Below are 22,771 nucleotides of genomic sequence, written 5' to 3'. Positions count from 1 at the left end.
AGCTTTAGGGAAATATCAGGGGTCTAAAGAGACCGCTGACATTTCCTTTTTGAAATAGAAAAAGAAAATGAAGCCCCTTATATGATAGCAATAAAGTTAGTGTAAAACTAAGTATTTTAAAAAAATGAAAGTAGCATATACATTTTTTTTAAAAATGCACACAAAAAAACATTTTGAAAGTCCCCCGCCCCCCACATACATACGCAAACACGTGTCGGTGCACCTACGTTGAAAATTAAAATTGCACTACACATGTTACATATAGTTCTGAACAACGGAGTGAGAGCAATAATTCTAAGGCCATTATTCACTGCTAACAGTAAACTGATGAGCAGTTAAAGCTTTAAAATGGTCCCCTATGGGAAATTTTGGGTATTGTAGTTTTTTGCGGCTCCACGGGAAAACACAATTTTGAGGCTTGACATGTTTGCTATCTTTTTCCCCGACATGATCCTTTCTTTTATATTTTACCAAAAATTGGGTATTATACTCTGTTTGTGCATTAAATTTAATTTTAGTGTATTTTATCCTAAAAATACTGGTTTGATAAACATTTGCATAAATACCGTGCAACATAAAAAATTGCAACTAGCATTTTTTTATTCTACAGGACCTCTGCTTTTAGAAAATATATCATTGTTTGGGGGGTCTGAAGCTGTTTTCTAGCCAAAATTTCAGATTTTACCATGTGTGTGCAAATAGTAAGAAATTGCTCCGGACAGCAAGTGGTTAACTGATCACAGTTTTACTGTTAGACAGGTCCTCTTTATTGTGTGACTGCAGTATGGGAGTTCACACAAGCAGTGACATGGACACCTAAAGAAAGACCCCACTAGAAGTAAACAAAGGGAGAGAGGACTCGCACTAGAGGATCAAATGACTGCAGCTTTTGGTAAGTAAAATAGGCATTTAGATAGGGTTTTGTTTTTCTGCCAGCAATCAGTTACAGGTGGGTGGGAGGAGGTTTAGTTTTATCTTGGAGATGGGATTTAACAATTACAAAAAACTGTTTCATTTTTTTTGTCATTTAAAAAAAGTTCACATTATCAGCAGGTGGAGCTCCAGATGTCTCTTTACCTTTACCTGTCTATTCTTAGATGCTTTGCTAAAACATAGCCTGGTGTCTACAGAGCTCACTAGCTCAAGCTTATTTTAGCTTAAAAACAGGAGTGACTTATTCCTCTCTCTGCCTGTTCTGCTTTGAGGGTCCCATACAGGAGGGAGAGAGAGAGAGAGAGAGAGAGAGAGAGAGAGAAACAAGAAAACCCATAATGATGTGTACATTCAGTGTCAGACGTGTACTGTATAATAAATGCATATTTGTCAATGTAAAAATGTTATGAGCCGTGCATAATAAAACAATATAATAAACCATCTATTTAAAACATATTTTCCCCCTTGAATTTTCTATAGCAAGTGACAATTATAAAAATTGCTACAATACAGTACATACCTTTAAGCAAAGCTTGAAGAATGGCAACATCAATGTCATGCTGATCATCTTTGTCTGACTGGAAGATGGTAAGTAACTGACTGTGCCTCATGATATCTTGTATCTGGAAAAATTATTATTAACCTAAAAAACTAAGACATATTGAAGAGCATAATTATAACATCACTGTCACATCTTTATTTGATGTGTGTCCCCTTCACAGTTTGATGAGGACAATAAAGTATTTTTTTCTAAACCTTCTTATTCGGTCTTATGTAATTATAGGTGAGAACCTAATGGCAGGTTCCTGCTCCTGCAAAAGTAAAGCTGGACTCCAATCCAAACTTTTCTATAGATTTAAATGGCATTAAGAAGGGTTTGAACTCCTGCCAGTCTTGTATTGCTTTCTTTGTAGCTCTTTGTTTCAATTCTTTTTTCAATTCTTTATATAACATTTTGCAATACAAGATACCAAAACCACAAATATACAAATAATGCAACAGAGTAATAAATGGTGGTAGAAAAAGGTAAAGATACAACCAAGCCATGTGAACATAAGGAGGCACAATTCACTCTTAGGTGACGGAGCACTTGTAGAGTCAAGCACTAAAAATCTGTACATGTTCTACAATGTACAAATAACCACATAGAATAAGGGTAAATAGGCCAGGACTCATATGACCTCCATCATTTAAAATGAAAGCAGAGAGGAAGGAATGCATAGAGCCAGAAAGGTAAGAGGCAGAGAGAAACTCGAGAAGAAAGCAGGAGAAACAACAAAGAAAGAGAGGTGGAAACCACAGGTAGGACTGGAAGAGGAAAAGAAGAACAGAGAGAAAAGGAGAAGAAGAAAAAAAATGGTGGGGGGTAGGGAGAAGAAAAAAAAGGGGTTTAGATAAGGAGAGACCCAGTGTGATCAGATCAAGGAGAGGGCAAACCACTCAGGCAGAACAATAAGCATCCATACTGGAGGTCAGTCACAGGTCCTGAGAGACCCCTCCAGACAAGAAGGCCAACTATAAGCCTCAAAATAAGCTGACAGTCAGCTTGTAACTTAGACAGGAAGTAGGGGGACATAGGCAACAAAAAAACATAATACAGCTTTTAACCCTTTTGCACTCTACAGTCACATTATATTTTAGGCAAAACAAAAGAAAAATATTTTAAAAATGTTTTTTTCTTTTTAAATTAGTTGAGCATTAAATGGTGTAAATTAATATTTTACATTTACCACTTGTAAGGTAAAATTACCACCAAAGAGACTGTCTTTTTAGTACTATGATGTGAATATCCTGCATTCTAAATAAAGCCAAATAGTAAAATATATTACAGGACAGAAGAGAAAGAGAGGGAAAGAAAGAGAGAGAGATAGAGATAGAGGGCGAGAGAGTGGGAGAAAGAGATAGGAAGATAGAATTGGGGAGAGAGAGAGAGAGAGGGAGAGGGAGAGATACTGATTTACTAAAAGCTAAGAAGAATGTTCAAACAATAAATTGTGTGATAGTTGACTTCACTAATCCAATCATGCACAGATTAAATAAGTAAACAAGTAAACAGGGTTCTACCGTTTACACAATTGGATCATTTATGTGAATATCCTTTAGTAAATCAGCTTGAATGTGTCAGTTTATAAGCTTGCAAACTTGTAAACAAAAAAGAAAATATCTCCAAAGTGAGGGAATTCCCTCTTAGTTGACTCTGGAACTAGTGTTCCCATTACAAGATTTATATTTTTCTATTCTGGTGACCACTCAAAAATTTGGACCTTCCCTCACTTTCGGTCCCGGTTGACAGTGGTCAGCAGATCAAATAGAGAGAGTAAATCTCCCCAGTAGGGTCACAAACAGCAATAAAAACCTGGCAGATGTTCTAATCCTTTCCCACTTTATCCAAATGTTTTTGCTGTAGATAAACTTTAAAACAGTCCAACTCATACGTGCATTAAAAATATATCCAGCTTTTTGTTTTACCTTTTTTGTCCATTCCACTATCTTGTGCTCTGTAAAGGTGTCATATGCATCAGGAAAAAGAGTGCGCAATTTTTCTTGAACAACAGAGGTTGTAATTTTTGAAATGGGAAGTTGTGCCACCTGAGCAATGACGTCAGCTACTCTTCCTGATCCTTCCACAATTACACATGGTGTGTTGTTGCTGATAGCATTATAGATCGTCTGCAGAGACCACACAAAGTATTACATGTTATAACTGAATATAACTGAATATAACTGAATAACTGAACCTTCATTTAACATTATACCATCAAGGAGATTTATCAATTCTATTGCAAGTACTTTTTTCAATTCTGTTATGTTGCAGCCTGATACTACAATTGTTTAAATTATCTTTTTTTTCTCATGAATCTACACTCAATACCCCATAATGACGAAATGAAAACAGAGTTTTAGAAATGTTTGCAAATGTATGAAAAAGGAAAAACTGAAAAATCACATTGGCATAAGTATTCAGACCTGTTGCAACAACACTTGAAATTTAGTTCAAGTGCCCCCCCTTTCTCTTGAGATGTTTCTACCCTTGATTGGAGTCCACCTGTGGTAAATTAAATTGATTGGACATGATTTGGAAAGGCACACACCTGTCTCTCTATAGAAGGCCTCGTAGCCCTGACTTGAGCCCTACTGAACATCTCTGGAGAGACCCGAAAATGGCTGTCCACCGACGGTCCCCACCCAACCTGACTGAGCTTGAGAGGATTTGCAAAGAAGACTGGCATAAAATCCCCCAATCCAGGTCTGCATAGCTTGTCACGTCATACCCAAAAAGACTTGAGGCTGTAGTTGCTGCCAAAGGTGCTTCAACAAAGTACTGAGTAAAGGGTCTCAATACTTAAGTGCATGTGATATTTCAGTTTTTTCTTTTTAATAAATTCACAGACATTTCTAAAACTCTGTTTTCACTTTGTCATTATGGGGTACTGAGTGTAGATTAATGAGAAAAAACAGAATTTAATCAACTGTAGTATAAGGCTGCAACACAACAAAATTGAAAAAAGTGAAGGGGGTCTGAATAATTTTTATATGCACTGTAAATTGCTTGATACATTTCACAAATAGCATAATAAATGTGTACTGTAACATGGTTATGTGATGTCCCATTGTTGATTCTTCTATTCTTACACAGATTTACTGTAACACCTGACAACTTGTATTTTAAATACTCATCTCTGCTGTTTTAAATTCACACTGTGAGCTGCAAAAATATAAAACATTGCATTGTTCACTCTATGACACACAATTTCAGCTTTTTTACCCCTGGTCCCCACAATCCCCTCCTTGAAGCTCCCCACCACATTTTATACTCATTAAACATACCTTAAAGGACAACTTCACTTTTAGTGAAATTGTCCCCTAAAATCCACGCAATAAACTGACTGCTGCTGCCAGGGTGAATACTTACCTTATTCCCAATTCTAATATCAAAAAAGACTCAGTAAATAATTTGAAATAATAGCTATAGTATAATTTTTCTTTAACTCCCATCATCTTCTCTGGGCAGCCCTGCCTGGTGCTGAACAGTTTTTGTGTGCAAAAAGTCCCAGCCAGGTCTTCTTCCTAGTGCACATGTGCATCTTGTATGGGAAATCCAATAAGAATCGTGAGCTCACAGGAAGTGGTTTGGATAATGCTAGATCTAGGGATGTCCAGATACCAGTGCAGACACTTGGCATTTTCATGAGAACTACCAGGGTTGTAGCGGTGGCAGCTGGGACCTGGCTCTGGTGCCCCACCACTGTCCTGAAATCATTAGTATGTATTGCTTTAGAAAAACTGTCACATGACAATAAACAAAAATGTATCAGTACTTGTATCTGTGAGTACTTGGACAAGTATCAGTACTTGTACTTGGAAAAATGGTATCGGTGCATCAGTTATATATATTTATAACTCAACCCTTAGGGCTCAATGCCTGAGTCTAGCAGCTTTTAGCTTCTTTCCGGTTTCACATTCATTTTTAAATTGTATGGTTATGTTCTTTTCTTTTTTTATATAATACCACTAATTGTTAAATGTAGCAATTGACGTTTTACCATTAGCGCAGATTTTTGTCTACTATATATATTTATTTAAAAAAATTATGCATTACAATGGGGATGTACAAATCCCAGGAGTTCCGTGTGCTCCTTACAAATGACAGCTGCCTCCTAACTTTTAAATTTGTCTCTAGTCTAGTCCTGGAGCTGGAAAAGTAAAAAGTATCTGTACATGTACTTGTACTTGTACCTAGTACGGTACTTGGTATCTGAACATCCCTAGCTATGTCATTCAACCTAAAAGTGGATGAGCACTGGATTGCAGAGCAATAAATCAGCAATGTATAAAGCAAAATACAAGAGACAAGAGTAAGACAAACCCCAAAACATTCTTTATATATATAATAATAGTAAAAAGATCAGGTCTGAGCATATCTAATAAATATCTTCTTCAGCTCTGTGAATACAATGCAAAATGTGGAAACTCAAATTAAAATGGGGATAGAATTGCCACAGCCAATGAACCACAATGGCGCAAGACTGTTATGGTCCAGAAACAGTTACAGTAGATAAAATACACCCACCTGTCCTCATAGAGTTTAGCTTTGTTATTTTGAAGTCATTGTTTCTAATTTTTAGAGGCACTTCGATGACTGGCTTGACACCAACTTTTTGGTGCAAGGCCAATGTGGTGCCTATATTTAAAAAGGGATCACAGTCTTTACCAGGTTAACTATAGACCTGTAAACCTAACTTCTATACTGGGGAAAATACTCAAGCGTTTGAAGGGGCCACACTGATGTTTTTTGTTTTGCTAGAAAACAATATTATAAGTGATAGCATGAATTCACAAAACAAATCTACTTTTTTTATGAGGGAATAAGCAAAAACCTAAATTAAGGAGTGGCTGTAAATGTAGTATACTTGGATTTTGCATAAGTGTTTGACACACAGATGGTCTATAGGCTTAGAAAATGTAGTCTGTTTATAGATAGTAAACTGGCTTAAAGATCGTATTCACAGAGTGGTGATCAGGATAGAAAGGGACTACCAGATCATGAAAAAATACAAATCCTTTAACCAGTCGCAGTCCGCCCGTTGTAAAAAAAACGGACAATAGCACTGAATACTGAAAAATGGCCTGGATGGGAAGGGGGTTTAACAGCGCGGATGTCAATTGGTTAATGCACATAGACAAGAGCCCATAAATAAAACAAAACTTTCCTGAGTGACACATAAAATGTAACAACATTGGAACAAAAAAAGTGATGAGACCCTTACTTTTTTTTAACCTATTTATAAATTATATAAAATTTGGGATTAAAAGTCTCTTCCTTACAAGATGTCTCCAAATTTCAAACAGACCTGAATGAGGAGAATACAAAAAATACTTATTTTCTATGCTCCTCAGCTTAATCTGTGGTATTTTCCTGATATTGCATTTAACCTAGAAAGAAAATATAAAAACACTTGTTTTCGCCTCCATTTGCACAGAGTGAGTGTACATGCAGTTTCTCAGGATGAATGGCTCTGCAATTTTTTTTATAATTACACCTCTTTGTGTTTGGAGGAAAAGAGGTTTAACTTCTGCATGTAAAAAAACTTCCTCAGTGTAAACTGTGAAAATGTGGAATAGGCTCCCTCAAGGACTAGTAATAGAAGGCTCAGCTGATTGTTTTAAGGGAAAATACCAGCAATTGTTGATCCAGGGAATATCTGATAAGAAGGAGTTTCTTCCCCTTTCCCCCCTGTTGAAATAAATTGGAATTTTTTATAGGGTTTTTTCCTTCCTTTGGATCAATTGTGGGTGTAGGGTTCTGTATATTAGGGTTTTCTATGCATTTTATTTATTTTGGTTGAACTCCTTACTAACTATATAACAATGTTGTTAAGATAGTTGTAACTTACATCTAGTGTACCTGGTCCTCCCTCCAGCACAACACAGACTATGGGTATCCTGATGGCAACTCCTGGAATAAGTGAGTAAACAAACAAAATTACAAATTTGCAAAATTGGGTATAGTAGTATTGTGTATTGTGGTTGTGCCTTTCAAAGAAAAAGACTCCTGTATGTCATCTAACTAGTCATGTGTGATCTGCTTATTTATTTATTTTTTTAATGTCTTTCTCTTTCCAACGTCTATCTTAATTCTTCCATCCCCATGCCTCTCCCAATATATTTTGGGAAATACTGAAACAATGTATTTTTATTACATTAATCATTTTGATGATCCAAATTTTTAGGAGCAACTCTTGCTTAACTGGTTCTGGAGTAACTATAGACTTAGCAGCCCATGCAGATGTTGTTCAGATACTAACATGAATCATTGCTTGCAGAAACAACTGCTCCAGGATCCCATGGTAGGCTGGGTGATCTCTGCCAGAATCAGAGTTGAGTTTGGCTGATCCTCATGTGACAGCCAAGCTCATGCCTGTGATTGACTATAATCTCACGTTTAGTTTACTCATTTGTATCAAGATTATAGTCCATCGCAGGAGTGAGCTTGGAGTGGTGGCTACTTTACAACACACATAGGGACCATGGGGAACAAAAGTAGCCACCCTCCAGAAGGAAGGACAGTGTCAGCACAAATTCAGAGATGATTTGAGGATCTACAGCCGAGTGATACACAAATAATATACATTTTTGTTATTAGTTACGGTACTTGAATGCATTTATAAGATTTAACTCCTGAGTTTAGTTTCTCTTTAAAGGCAATTTATACTGATTTCGTATTCTTTATTTATTATGGTTAGGATAAAAAAGCCTTTTTTTTATATGCTATATTTAAATATTACAAATAAAGTCTATATCCAACTATCAGGGAAGATTTAGGTTCCCTTCCACATTTTTGTTTTTTTTACTGTAAAAAATGCCTGTTGCTTACAGAGCCAAACAACTCGAGGTGAAATTAACGCACATGTGAATTAATTAGCACTGTGACTCGTGCCTTATTGGAGGTCTCAGACCAAGCTTCGAGTCCGAGAAAGCAGTACCTCAAGTGCTGTCTTTTTAGCTAATCCATGATGCTTTGGAAGTCCTTTGTCATATAAAACGAGTTTATACGGATAGTAAAAATAGATATAAAATATCAGTTTAAAAACATTAGCTTAAAACTTGAAAAGTAAAAATTTAGTCAAAACCGTTATAGTTTTTTTCTAAAGTGTAACTAAATGCAGTCCTCTTTTTATTCATTTTGGATAGAGTAGTGAGGGTCTATAATAGCTGACTGTTTTTATTGTTGTCTGTGTCCCCATTAGGGAGAAACACTCTCTCCAACTGTCCTGATCGCAAATGTCAATGGGCAAGAAAGTGATGGTGAATCCACCAGAACAGAAATGGAGGGAAATCTTTTAATTGGGACACTTGTCCCTGTGACAACTATCTAAGAGGGGATTTTCCTTACATTGGCAAGACATTCTCTAAGTTTACAGGACAGGACAGAGTGGGGAAAGACTAAAATTCCTGTCCGTTTTTTACTGCTTTTAGTTTTCTGTTCCTGTTGGAGATTTTCTCTCACTTCCTATTAGGTTAAACCCTTGTTGCTGCAACAATGTGTCAGTAGATATCTTTCCAGGTTAACATATAGCATATTCTCTTTGTTGCCAGGTGGTGAATAGAGTAGCTAGATATTGAAGAGGAAAGTGGCTATGTGCAGTTGAGTAAGTTTTGTGAACCTGTTGCTTTGCTCAATAGCATGAATACTTTCTGAGTCACTGACTTGGTGGTATGCAGATTAGAAGTTTTGACAGTACTGAAGCCGGAGACAGCCTGGAACATTTTAAATTTTGTTTGGATTGACTTTACCCTGAAAACATGAGCTTTAGTTTGACAAAAGGGTGACTTCATCAAAACTCAGGCTGAAATCACTCTAATGTTAACATACATCGAATGATGCTGGACCAAGATGAATACCAGCAACAGTTGTTGACATCACATCTGCTGTTGCTCTTGTGCACTCAAACACTGAAATTGTCTCTGGCGCAGTAGAACTTCAAGGTGACTCCAATCAACCTGGTTTTTAATCAGGCTAAAATAGTTTTTCGTCACACAAGCTATTTGTCTAGAATATGATATCTAATGGAAATGGGTGCAAAGTCACAATACCCTCCAGTTTAGCAGATGAATGTGAGGAAGAGTTATAAGTACTCTTGGATTTTTATTTTTGTCTGTATTCCATGAGGCAGGATTTTCTCTCACTTCCTACCCTGGTGACCATACAAAAAGTGAGTGCAAATTTCACCAACAAGGACTCTGAGGTGAACATGGGCTCCTAATGTGGTGAACATGGGCTCCTAATGTGAAGGGGGATATCTCTGATGTGAAGGGGGCTACTGATGTGAAGGGGGACTCTCATGTGAAGAAGGAACTTCCCATTTTTATGTGTGTTTTTGTGTGGTGCCCTCCGTAAAATCCATTACATTGTAGACTGAAGTGCATTGAGATTTTACATACTATTAGTTAGTGTGTTCCCTCCCAGCATGATCTATGGGTGGAATCTAAACACCTTTGTAGTGTGTACACACCCAGCAGGTGTGTTGTGCAAAGCCCTGGATGAATTTGCAAGGTGATGTTGTGTAAATTAGCTCTACGTTGTGTTGCTTGCGTTGATGAATGCAGGAATGTAAATGCATGAGCTAACCATTTTTGTCTAAACTGTGAAGCAGCATTATATATGCAGCATGTGCATGATTTTTCCATATATGGCATTAGTGGAAATATGCTTTTAGAGACTTTTTGGTTGATAGATACGTTTTGCTGTGTAAAAATCACACGCACCTAGTGCGTGCGTGTGTTTAGGTTAGTAAATCACCCCAAATGTGTCTATTCCTATAATGTATCTATTCCTGGAAGAAGAATGTTTCAGTTTGCTGATCGTTGTTGCAACAATCAGAAAACCTATAGTGACAGCTGAATCCTGAACTGCTGCAGGATCAGTGTCACTAACTTATTATCGGCTGTTCTGAAGTTTGAAGCAGCCTGATAATAACCAAAAATGTATTAATTTATCAAGCAGTAACAGTGAGATTAATTCACAATGACTGCTTGATATAATTAAATAAATAAAATAAAATTTTTAAGTTTAAAAAAAAGTGAAATGTGTAAAAAAATAAATAAAAGAAGGGACAAATAAATGAATGCATTTATTGCATTTTTTTAGCTGTGCTGGTGTTGTAAAAAAAATACTACAAATCAAAACTGGGAAAAAGGTGTTTTTTTAACGTTTTTTTTCTCTTTTTTTATATTTTATTTGTCCTAAGTGAGGCGTTAGACACACATATGTGATATAAATATGTAGCACTATCTGTCCTCTAAAAAACAATATATAATATGTGTGGGTGCACTTTGTAAGAAAGTATATTACTGACGTGGAAGAATCACACAGCAAAAATGTCAAAAGTGTGTCAGTCATTTACGAACAGAAACTAAAAACAAGCTCAGTCATGAAGGGGTTAAAGAGGTTATCAAAATGTCCAAAGTTACCCTATCTAATGTTGGGCTTTAAACCCTCAGCTGTAATGCAACTGTAATGTCTAGGACAAAGAGAGATGGGCCAAAGAAAGAAGTATGTAAAAGCAGCTAAACAGGAGTGCTGAGTTGAGCCCTGTACTAATAAAATCCAGAGGGAGACTTTGATAAGCCATAATAGTAGATATTAAGCAGAGACTAAAGAACACAGCCTTCTCCCAATTTCATATGAGGTAATTTGTATTCATGTGCATTGGCTTCACAGTCTGTGCCTGTCATTTGATTAAATTAGGTCTATAAACTGTTCTGAGCAGATGGTGATAGTGATATTCAGATTAAAACATTATAGCTATACTGTGATTTTGATCTGTTTTATTTGTGTGCTGCCCGATAGCAAAACAATAATTAAGAAATAAAAAAAAGTTGCTTAGAAGGATTTCCAAATAGTAGGTTGTATATGTATACTTGTTGCACTGTTTATCATATTCAACAGGTATTATAAAGGGGTGACTTAGGGTGCAAACAAACAGGTTATTGCCTTTGGCATGATTGGATATTCAAACTGAACACACCATTACTTCATCCACTTAAGTGAACATTCACCTTCATAAATTAATATACTCTCCTCATTTAGCAAATAAACACCTTTTTGTTGTCTGCTATACCCACATGCCCATGCCATATACAGCTAGATTTGCTATGGGGGTCAGTCATTCCTAGTTACACTCTTGTTTACCTCCTTTCTCTTTCGTCTGCTCTGAAATGAACTTTTCCAGCCTTGCCCGCAGAATGATTTCAACACCATATCTGCCATTTGTACCATCGTCCACAAGTATAAAATGTGAATGATTATTATCTAAACAGGACAGACTTCCTTGGTTTTCTTCATCTATCTGGTATTCAGCTGGAAATGCTCCCTGTATATGTGAAAACAAAAGTACAATATGATAAAAAAATATATATTTTACAATAAGTAAACTATGTGCTTCAACATATCAAGACACAAGAGCTCTCCCAGTTTCCACAATGTGTCTGAATAGGCAAAAGAAATGAGGCTGGGCTTGGTGAGTTTTTCTGAGTTCGTCCAAGCATGCTCAAAGCTTCACCCCCTCCTCCCGATCCAATCAGTGGTGGCAGTGGTGTTCGCTGGCACTTTGTGACGTATAGTTGTGGGGTGTGGACTGCGCCTCTCCACAACTTCTTGGGTTGGGGGGAGGGGGTGGTGATTAGAGTTTTGAGCGGGCTTGGGCAAACGCAGATTAACTGGGTTCACACCAAGCCTAGCCAAATCACTAATAGGCAGTATACAAATGCTTGTGGCTGTATCATTCTTAGTAATATAAAGTGTACATTGGAGGATAAAAGATAGGAGGAGTCATTTCATGCAGGCTCTACGGGTGTCACTTTGATCCTGGCTTCACTTCCTGTGAGTTACTGATCTGGATCAAACATGCAGCGAGTGAGGTTTGAAGAGTCCGAACTCTCATCCTGCATTGCCAGTGACCTACCAGGTAGTAAGGACAAGATCAAGATGGCAGCCAAAAGGAAATTGTTCAGTTGTTCCTGTGACAGCTGTCTAAGGTGGGAATACCTTTAACTGGTCATACACGAATTGGGTTTCTGCTAATTCCTGCTGAATCAGCTGAAATTGGAGACAGGGGTGGCTCTGTAAGTACCACCTGTGTAAGGATACCGTGTGCAGGTATCCTGCAGAGCAGGTGCGACCAGATGTGTGAGCTGTACAATGGGCACTGGTCCCCAAAACCATGTGAAAAAGCAACAAGGTTTATTGAGAACCCAACACGGTTGAAAAACAACATACATGCATCTATGCAACATCAGCAAGCCCATTTGCAAAGTGTGAAAAACCTACCTAACTTACAAAATATATACAAACTATATACAAATAGAGAATAACATAAAAACAGGGTCAGGTAGGGAGTACAAGGAACAGCAGGTAAAACAGATTAAGAATACATCCAGAATAGTGGTCAGGTACATAAGGAGCAGGTATTGTAGCAGGATCAGGATTACAGGTTTCCAGCAAACATAGAGTATGCGCACACAGGTAAAATGCTGAGGCATTGAATGCTTTCTGAGAAGGAGCTAAATACCCTACCAGCAGCCACTATCAGGTGCAGACAAATTACTGTAAACTGCTGGCTGCTGGGAGACACCTGCAGGTGGACACTGGAACTACATACTTCAGGTACAATTAGCACAGTGTCACCAGCAGGTGATCTGGTTCCTGACAACCTTGGCTTTAGAAGTTGATTGAAAAATCAAAAGTGCCAGGCGGAAAATTGTTGGCTGAACCAAATGCTCCCACCAGATGCAGTCACTGTTCGGGTATTCAGACAGCCGTAGGTGTGGGGGCGGCTGTCTGCATACAATAGCAGGCATGACAATGTCTCCATCTGTGCTGTTCAGCATCAATAAGAAATACATTGAATTGAAATCTAAACGTGTATTGCTAACCTTACATTGGAAAGATATCTTCTCACTTACTGTTGAGTTTACAGCACAAGCAGTGCAGTGAAATCCCTGTAATGGGACACAGATAGAAAAAAAAGCCTGACAGCAGTTTAACAGCTAATGCCTATTCAAGCACTATTGTAGTTAGTAGAGCACAGCAGTGTCTTAACTAATAGGAAGGTTAAAAGGTGTCACGTTTTGGTAAATAAACTGAACCACTCTCTACTCTCTCTAACCCAAACCCCTAGCTCAGCCAAAAATTACTTTATTTTTTTTACAAAAGAACCAAAATATTACGAAGGTCTTTATGATTGTATAGCATTGTATGTGCATATGTTTGTGATAACTGCGACGTCTAGAACAGAACCTTGACACTTATCACAAACATTAAAAAAGAACTACGGGAAGACATTTTATTGACCCTTGAAGAGGGGCTACCTCCAATCTGCAAGGGTAATTGCTCCTTTTTGCCTAGGGTCCAAACAAAACTTATACTTACCAGATTCTTGGAGCCAACAGCATACCTCCAGCCTCTCTCCATCTCCACTGCAGTCATGGTATGTGCTTTGGCATCCTCACATCCTATACACTGTATTGGTGTAAGACCCCAAGCACCTCTGCGCATGTGCATGGCCCTGTTTTCTGAGTAACTGGGAAACAGGCACTAGTACGCATGTGTGCACAACGAACTTCCGCACGAAAACGTGTGCACGTAAGATGCACAGGAAATTACATGTCTCCTGCTAATGGATTGGCCTATGTAAACCAGCCTGCCATATCCTTAGTTGCTGGATGATCTTCAGCTAGTTCCCTGTGTATCCTTGACTCTGCCTTGTTTGCCGACTTTCTGTGTTTGACCAGGATTGCCTCTGACCATTCTTGATTGCTGCCCGCCTCCTGACCTCGGCCTGTTCATTGGACTTCCTACTGCCTCCTGTTTTGTACTTTGCTGGTCGGCTGGATTTGACCCTTGGCTTCTGTTTGGATCTTGCTCTTGTCTTCTGCTTCAAACACCCTGCTGCCCACCCGGCTTGACCTCGGCTCTGCTTGACCTGTCCCCATTCCGGATTCTGCACTTTCTACCCGGCACAAGTGTCTGCTACATCCTTGGCACTCGTGCAGCTCGTTGTCACTCCTCCTCTGTTCCCATCCTCAGGGTCTAGGGACACGAGCTGCAAGGGAAGCCTCCTCAGCGGTCGGTCTCCACTCAGGTACGGACAGTTGGACATGATGACTAGAGGATGCTAGACCTCTGCAGAGGAGGAGGAGAGACGCTCTAGAGACCAGACTAAAAGCTGGCCAGCTCGTATGAACCGGAAGAGTGTAACTTTTTTTAATGCAAAAACGAGCAGTTAACCCTTGCAGTGCGAGAGTTGCCCCACTGCAAGGGTTAATACACGTTCTGCCTGGAGTTCTTCTCTAAGACCATGTTTAAATTCGGATCACTGATTGCATATGCTTTTTTCATGTTTATTTTCTACAGTTTAGTTCAGCTATAGGCACATTTTGGCAGTCCTTAAAAAGGACTGCTCCTCCCTTGAGGCCATTGCAAACTGTACAGTGTATGACCAACAGTGACTATACAGAAGATGTTATCTATACAGCAGATATTACTGTATACAGGAAGGACCCATGTGTGTAGATTAGCCAGATTTGAATAGATAGGAGGCTAGTAGTACATACAGTTTTGAGGAAGCATAAAAAAATGTACTTAAGAAAACATAACCAATATGTTGCAGGTAAGAAAATTTGAAATATAATACTCACTGTACTAGTGATCAAACTGTTTCGATTATGAACAATTCCCCAGGTAGCTATACCAATAGTAACTATCTTACTGTTCTTATTGGCATTGCCCATGCAAAAGTCTCTTACTGCTTCACCGACTTGCTTCATTACACCAGCATGAGAACCACCAGTTATAATCCAGGCACCTATGTGGCATGTATAGAATACAGGAAACAATAAACAGTTATAGATACTACACAACATTTATCTATTTTTGCCTAAGTCTGAGCAACACAAACAGCACAGTGTTACAATCTGACACCCATGGTAATTCCCTAACATCTGTACCTCTATTCAGTAAGTAGACGCAGTGGAAACTATTATGCAGTGCACATTGCTGTTTCCATAAGGTGAACATTTTAAAACTTGCCATCATTTATATTAGAAATTTAACTGATGATCAAAAATAGTTTATAGGCAAACAACACCCCTTATATTACAAACGACAGTCCAATGTAATGACAATAGTACCAGAATATCCATTGTGGAAAGTAATCAGCTTACTATTTTAATTTTGCTGAAACCATGTAACCTAAACAAAGCTCCTAAATTTCTAAGCATTATTTAAAATATATTGTTTTTCTTAAATTAAAACATCTAAGAACACCTTGTAGAACATAACAAAGATAAACTTTTCTAAAAAATATGAGAGACACTTCAAAAAGTACAAATGTCCCTTTTATTTCATAGCAAGGCTCACTGGTTTGTCATTGCCGTGACTCAACTTTTGTCCTAAAGCTGTCATGAAAGTATAAGGATGCCTATATGGTGAATCAGCCACAGTGCAGATGTAAAAATGTCAGTTTGTCTTTATTTAAAAAACTATATTCAAATTTTATTTTTTAATTGTTAACGGTCTTGTTTACATGAAAATATTAGGAGAAAAACATGGGCTGAACAAACACTTTGCACATAATTGATTCTGCATATATTGTACTAGTTTTATTCTATTATTATTTCATAATTGCTTGATATAAAAATAATAGTGTAATGTCACTTAATCACTATAGTGGGCCTCCCTATCCCCAGGATACAGTTTTCAGTCTGGGGTGAGGACCATGTGCAATATGGCCAAATAAAATGTGAAAAATACCAGCAACAGAATTTGTGAAAGGGAATAGTATTGGAATCCAAAAACAGATTTATGTGCTCTTTTTTGGCATGACCCACTTTATGAATGCCACTGAAAGGTGTCAGTTCTGAATATGAGCTGTATATAGCAGTTGTAGCTTATTTTGACTGCTCCATTCAAAGACCTCACATTGTATTGGGTCTGCAGAACCACAAGGGCAAACAGGATCAGTTAGCTTTACAAGTGAATGTTTGCTCCGATTTCATTCATATCTAGCATTTCAGACCACTGAACAAACTGAAAACATCACAAAAACAAACATTGGCAAGTTGATGATTCACATGGCAGATATGCCCTGCTGTGCTAATAGGCAGAGATGCTATAGAAGGAAATTTTAATTGGTCTCTCATTTGCTAGGATTAAATACCCCTGGATTGTGACAAGAATCACGGGGCTAAACTTCAGGGAGCAATGCAAGGTAGATGCCCATTTGCAAACAGGCATGGAATAAAAGAAAAAATAAATTTGTTAGTTTACAGGCCTTGGATTTACCCCTCTGGCCAGGGAATGTTTATATCGGTTCTATCAAGTAAATAACTGGTAATGAATACAGAAACAACTATGAAATCACCTGTAGTTTGTGCTGCTTTCACAAGACCTCTACGGAAAATGTTTTTCAATCTCATTTTCATACGGAAATCCTTGGCCCCGCCTGTTACTGAAATTAAAAGATTGGGAACTTCAAGACCCCATTGCTCGGTCATCAGCTGGTAGAGGACACCGGATGGAGTATCAGAAGACACTCTCACATACTGCTGTAATAAAGAAAAAGAAAGAACCAATATAATATTCATATATTAATTAAAATGCACGCCTTATACCATTGTACTACACATATTTTATTCAATGCAAAAGATTAGATATATATAATCGGGTCTAAAAATAAACAAAAATTCTGAAACCAAATTAGCTGTTACATTTTTTTTTTTTTAATAAAAAGTTGGTTTATCTGTATTCGGGTTTGTTAAATTCCATTTCCATGACAGATAAAAGTTAGAAGGCATAAACTATTTCGAAAGCTTTTGATGGTAGATGATTCTCAAAATTCTTGAAATATTAATAAAGTGAACTTGTAAAGGAGCAAATTATAGTAAGAGAGCTATTATAAAGCTAAAATAAAATTGTTACACAACAAACCTTTCCAACTCTGGGACCAAGGCCAGTGAAGCTGACATCTCCAAAAGCATCTGTGGGCATCTCCTTTATATGTTCTCTAAGATCCCATGTCTCTTTGCTTTGGAAGGGTTGTGGTCTTGTAGCTATGTCCAAGTGTTTTTCTTTGGGGTATCCACACATGCAGACACTTTTTCTATAGAGGACATTAACATTTTAAAGATTATTATGCTCAAATACCTTAGTGACATATTTCTTATTTTCCTGCCACTACTGTTTACATTTTAAAAATAAAGTCTTCTTAAATTCACTTTAAAATAAACATGAACCTGTCCCACTTGGGCTTGGCCAGTGAGTTACCCAGCACTGCAGTGTGAGGAAGCAGTATTTTGCTTCTACATAGCTAGATTCCCTACCTTCAGGGAAATCTTAAACACCATTGTAGAAATCTGGAGAATGTCCTACACATTTCTCCCAAATGGCAACATCTTGGAGAGTTTTCCACAGTATCAACTTAACACAGATACACTCCATAACCTGTTTCCATCCCTCCCTAACTTCTGTCCTTAACAACCCAAAGCAACTTTCTCCATTTTGGTGATGATGCTCAAAAGTGCAAGCAGATGTTATTGTGAAATTGCCTCTCAAGTCTCACTTGACCGTTTGCATGCACTGTTAAATGTGGATCTTGGACATCCCACTAGTTTAGAAGATGCTATATTTCCCCACTTAAAAATAATTACTTATCAGGCATTATAAGAGAAAGAGAGATCTGGGAACACCAGATGTTACTGGTGACAGTAACAGGTAATATAAAATATAGTACATTTTAAAAACTAACAAATAGTGATAGATGTACTTATTAAAATGTACTCTGGGGCCCCAGCAAAATACTGACAATTGTAAGAAATCATCAATAACAGTTTAACAAAAAGTCTCACTTTCCCTCACTTATTCTTGGCATTAACTCCCATGTAAGGGCTCATGAAGCAATGTCTACAATAATATAAACTGACATCAATCCTTGTCATTTCAATGCAATTCTTGGAAAAAGCTGAAACATGTTTTAAGGTAGAGCAAGACAGCAAAATTAGATCCTTATCAGAACTCAACAGAATCACTTATATATGATACCATTTTAGAGTGGAATAAATGTATATCCCAAATGCTGACAGGGTTATTTCTATAAATGCATTCTACAATTATTCAAGGGACAAAAGGTACAATGTATCAAAAATGTCCACATGAAAGTTGTCGAGGGTCCAAAGCACTGGAATGAACCCTATTAAAATTGATATCTGGTGCCAAAGCATTCCACACTTTTCATATTGTGATAAGAAGCAGGATCCCAAATTTTAACCCAAACGTATATATGAAGCAATTACATGCTGTACATGCAATTCAAAATATTGTGGATAATTACTAAAACACTTGTAACTCCACATAGGTCTATGAATAAGGATGTGTATCCCTTATGAAGCTTTCAAGGCAAGTACAGACAGTTCATGGATTACAAATGAGTCAATATCACCCGATATCAATGACATTGGGAAATGGCATTGAGGGATCCAAAGCAGCTCACAGTCTCATATGCAGTACCAAAAGGGAGCAATTTAGGGGCAGCTGGGTGGCCAGTTAGAATGCCACATGCCTTAACATGTTTCCTCATTGGGCATTTCTCAGAACACTTTCCCTACCCTGTACCATTGGTAAATGGTAGGATGCATTCATAGGAATTAAGCATTCCTTTGCATTCTGTCATTTGGGATGTAAATTTAGTCTACATACCTCTACTCTACTTACTTTACTCTACTTACTGTATTTGCTGGCGTATAAGACTACTTTTTATACTTAAAAACATCCCCCGAAAATCGGGGGTCCTCTTATACGCGGGGTATACAATGTATACCTTTAGTTCGTTTGGGCCAAGCTGGCCCACAATGAACATCCCTAATCTGTCAGCCCGCTGGATGTGCGGTAATACTGTATGTACGGTAGCTTCGGCTACATACAGTAGCTGAGCCAATCACGGCGAGCGATGTACACAACCTCTGCCAATCCGAGCAGGCTTTGTATTCATTAATAGAATACATTGCTTGCCGTGATTGGCTCAGCGCGGTATACTGTATGTAGCCGAAGCTACCGTACATACAGTATTACCGCACATCCATCCATGATGTTTTTAAATGGTGTTGCCTCTGAAGTGGGGTAGTCTTATATGACGAGTATAGCCCCCAAAAAATGTTTTAAGTGGAAAATTAGGGGGTCGTCTTATACACCCAGTCGCCTTATACGCCGGCAAATACAGTACTTTAAGTGACTATATCAAGTTCCGATAAGGATCTAATATTGCTGTCTTGCGCTACTTAGAAAGAGATTTTAGATTTATCCAAATATTACATTAAAACGTAAAAGATTTATGTAAATGTATATTGTTATGGACATTGTCCTGTGAGTCCTTACATGGGAGATACTGCTAAGCATTAAAGCGGGAAGGGAACATTTCTGTTAAACTGCTACTGATAATTTCTGAAACTTTTTAGTATTTTGCTGGAGTACTTTTATTTTTTTTGTTTATCAACTTTTTATTTTTGTTTTCAACAATACATTAGACAAATAAGACATACAAATAAATAATTTAACAGTCACAATATCTTACATCATCATTCTACTCAGCCCCCATTAAAATAAAGGAGAAAAAATAAAAATAGATAAAGGGTAGAAAAAACGTACACATATATATACTGTATATACAGAGCTCGAAAATCCACTCGTCTGCTCGTCTGTGACGAGCAGACAGTGGAGCCCGATGAGCAGCTTCCCGGCCGGCTGTTGTAATTACACGGCCGGCCGGGAGCTTTACAGTCAAGCGGTCAAGCGTATCGAGAGACGCTCGATTGCTTGTATCAGCAGCTGTCACTGCCGTTGCCGGTCCTGAGATCCGCTGTGCCCGATGCGGCCGGGACCGGCACGGCTCTGTGACAGGAGATCAAAGGGAGTTCAGTGTACGAACTCCCTTTGATCTCCTCTCAGTCCCCGAATGCAGGAAGTGATGTATATTGCATCACTTCCTGCATTCAGTGTCATAAAAAAAAAGTAATACAAAAATGAAAGATTGATAAAAAAAATAAAGAAGCATAATATTTATTTTTTTAAACATTTTTTTTAAGTCCGCGCCCCCCACATACACACGCATATATGCGTCAGGTGCGCCTAAGTGCGCCTGTTGCATATTGCTGCAAACGGAGTGAGAGCAATGATTTTAGAGCCATTAGGGCCGCGTTCACACCTGGGCGTTTTACAGCGCTGATCGACGCGCTGTAAACACCCTGCAAGTGAAATCCCATTATTTCCTATGGGCATTGTTCTCACTTGGGCATATTTCAGCGTGTCGGAACGTGCTGAAAAACGCCCTATGCCCAAAGAAGTACAGGAGCTTCTTTGGGGCGTATTTTTGCGCATATCCATTAGGATACAGCCGTATAGCCCTCGTAAACGCGCGTTTGACGTGCGTTTTGTGGGCTGCAAATCGCGGTTAAAACATGCACAGCAAAACGCGCGTCATACACTAATCACTGATAACACTAAACTGATGAACAGAAAAAGCGTTTTAATCGTCGCCTGTGGGCGTTTTTTGCGATTTTTGCGGGCGCACGCAATTTTAAGGCTTGACATGTTTGGTGTCTATTTACCCGACGTGACCCTGACTTTTATGTTTTACTAAAAATATGGGTAAGAATAAATGTTTTATAACATAACGTAGGGAAACTTTTTTTTTTTTTTTTTACATTTATGGTACTTTTTAAATTATATAGTAAACCCCCCCTCCCCCGTGGGGATTATATACCTCCAAAAGAAAGCTCTATCTGTCCCCAAACTTTTTTAACATAAATAGCAAGGCTATAGTCCGGTCATGCTGACTGGTGAAATTTTTGACTGACTGGTGAGACACTATCAAATTTTTCAAGCCCTGTATATATATATATATATATATACATGTACATACACATCTATGCACACATACCTTTACATTCCCCAGACATATTCATAAATACATTGAAACAATCATACTTCTATATCTTTGTGAACGGTGTGGTAATAAAACACACAAAAAAAAATTAACACCGTCTTCCCATACCTAGTGTCAAGTACATCAAGGGGGAAAAAAAATCCCTTCCAATGTTATTGTGCCACATATCCTCTTATGGAATATCATAATTTATTATTAATCTACAATTTACTTTACATCTTAATCCTTGTGAAAAAAAAATATTTATATATACTCATACACCTATATCTTCCTAAACCTATTCATAAGTACATTAGTTCCACCGGGAGTACTTTTATTAAGCATGTCTTTCACTATGCTTTTTAATATGTACTATTAAAAGCTTTATTTTATATTACCTGTTATTGTGTTCTGTGTTTCAGAGCTCATGCCGTTATTACCTGGTAAGTATGATTGAGATATACACTATATTGCCAAAAGTATTGGGACGCTTGCCTTTCCATGCACATGAACTTTATGGCATCCCAGTCTTAGTCCGTAGGGTTCAATATTGAGTTGGCCCACCCTTTGCAGCTATAACAGCTTCAACTCCTCTGGGAAGACTGTCCACATGGTTTAGGAGTGTGTCTATGGGAATGTTTGACCATTCTTCCAGAAGCGCATTTGTGAGGTCAGGTACTGATGTTGGACGAGAACAGACTGTAATATTGCCAGACAGAGCAGCGTGATTCGTCACTCTAGAGAACTTGTCTCCACTTCTCTAGAGTCCAGTGGCGCCGTGCTTTACACCACTGCATCCGACGATTTGCATTGCACTTGGTGATGTAAGGCTTGGATGCAGCTGCTTGGCCATGGAAACCCATTCCATAAAGCTCTCTAAGCACTGTTGTTGTGCCAATCTGAAGGCCACATGAAGTTTGTAGGTCTGTAGCTATTGACTCTGCAGACAGTTGGCGACTTCTGAGCACTGTGCGCTTCAGCATGCGCTGACCCCGCTCTGTCCTTTTATGTGGCCTACCACTTCGAGTTGCTGTTGTTCCCAGTTGCTTCCACTTTGTTATAATACCACTAACATGTGACTGTGGAATATTTAGTAGCAAGGAAATTTCAAGGGTGGGCTTATTGCACAGGTGACAACGTATCACGGTACCATGCTTGGATTTACTGAGCTCCTGAGAGCGACCCATTCTTTCACAAATGTTTGTAAAAACATCTGCATGCCTAGGTGCTTGATTTTATACACCTGCCGCCATGGAGGTTATTGGAACACCTTAATCCAATGATTTAGAGGGGTGTCCCAATACGTTTGGCAATATAGTGTATATTTATATACTGTATACTGAATATACATATATATATATATA

The 22,771-nt window shown here is 38.2% G+C and overlaps 1 protein-coding gene across 1 annotated transcript in view; it reads right to left on the bottom strand.

Moving 5' to 3' along the window:
• Positions 1–22,771, bottom strand: part of TRPM2 (transient receptor potential cation channel subfamily M member 2) — a 79,788-nt gene that overhangs the window by 50,170 nt on the left and 6,847 nt on the right. Inside the window, exons 4-10 of the mRNA XM_018569207.1 lie at positions 17,423–17,594; positions 16,857–17,037; positions 15,133–15,299; positions 11,615–11,807; positions 7,329–7,387; positions 3,403–3,603; positions 1,454–1,556 (exon numbers count right to left, since the gene is read on the bottom strand). Of these exons, the coding sequence (XP_018424709.1) occupies positions 1,454–1,556; positions 3,403–3,603; positions 7,329–7,387; positions 11,615–11,807; positions 15,133–15,299; positions 16,857–17,037; positions 17,423–17,594 (1,076 nt within the window). The remainder of the gene's footprint in view (positions 1–1,453; positions 1,557–3,402; positions 3,604–7,328; positions 7,388–11,614; positions 11,808–15,132; positions 15,300–16,856; positions 17,038–17,422; positions 17,595–22,771) is intronic.

This window comes from Nanorana parkeri, unplaced genomic scaffold, assembly GCF_000935625.1.
Source record: "Nanorana parkeri isolate BGI_ZX_2015 unplaced genomic scaffold, ASM93562v1 scaffold1304, whole genome shotgun sequence".
Classification (NCBI taxonomy): Eukaryota; Metazoa; Chordata; class Amphibia; order Anura; family Dicroglossidae; genus Nanorana; species Nanorana parkeri.
Note: the sequence above shows the minus strand (reverse complement) of the source record. Positions and strands in the feature narration are given on the sequence as shown.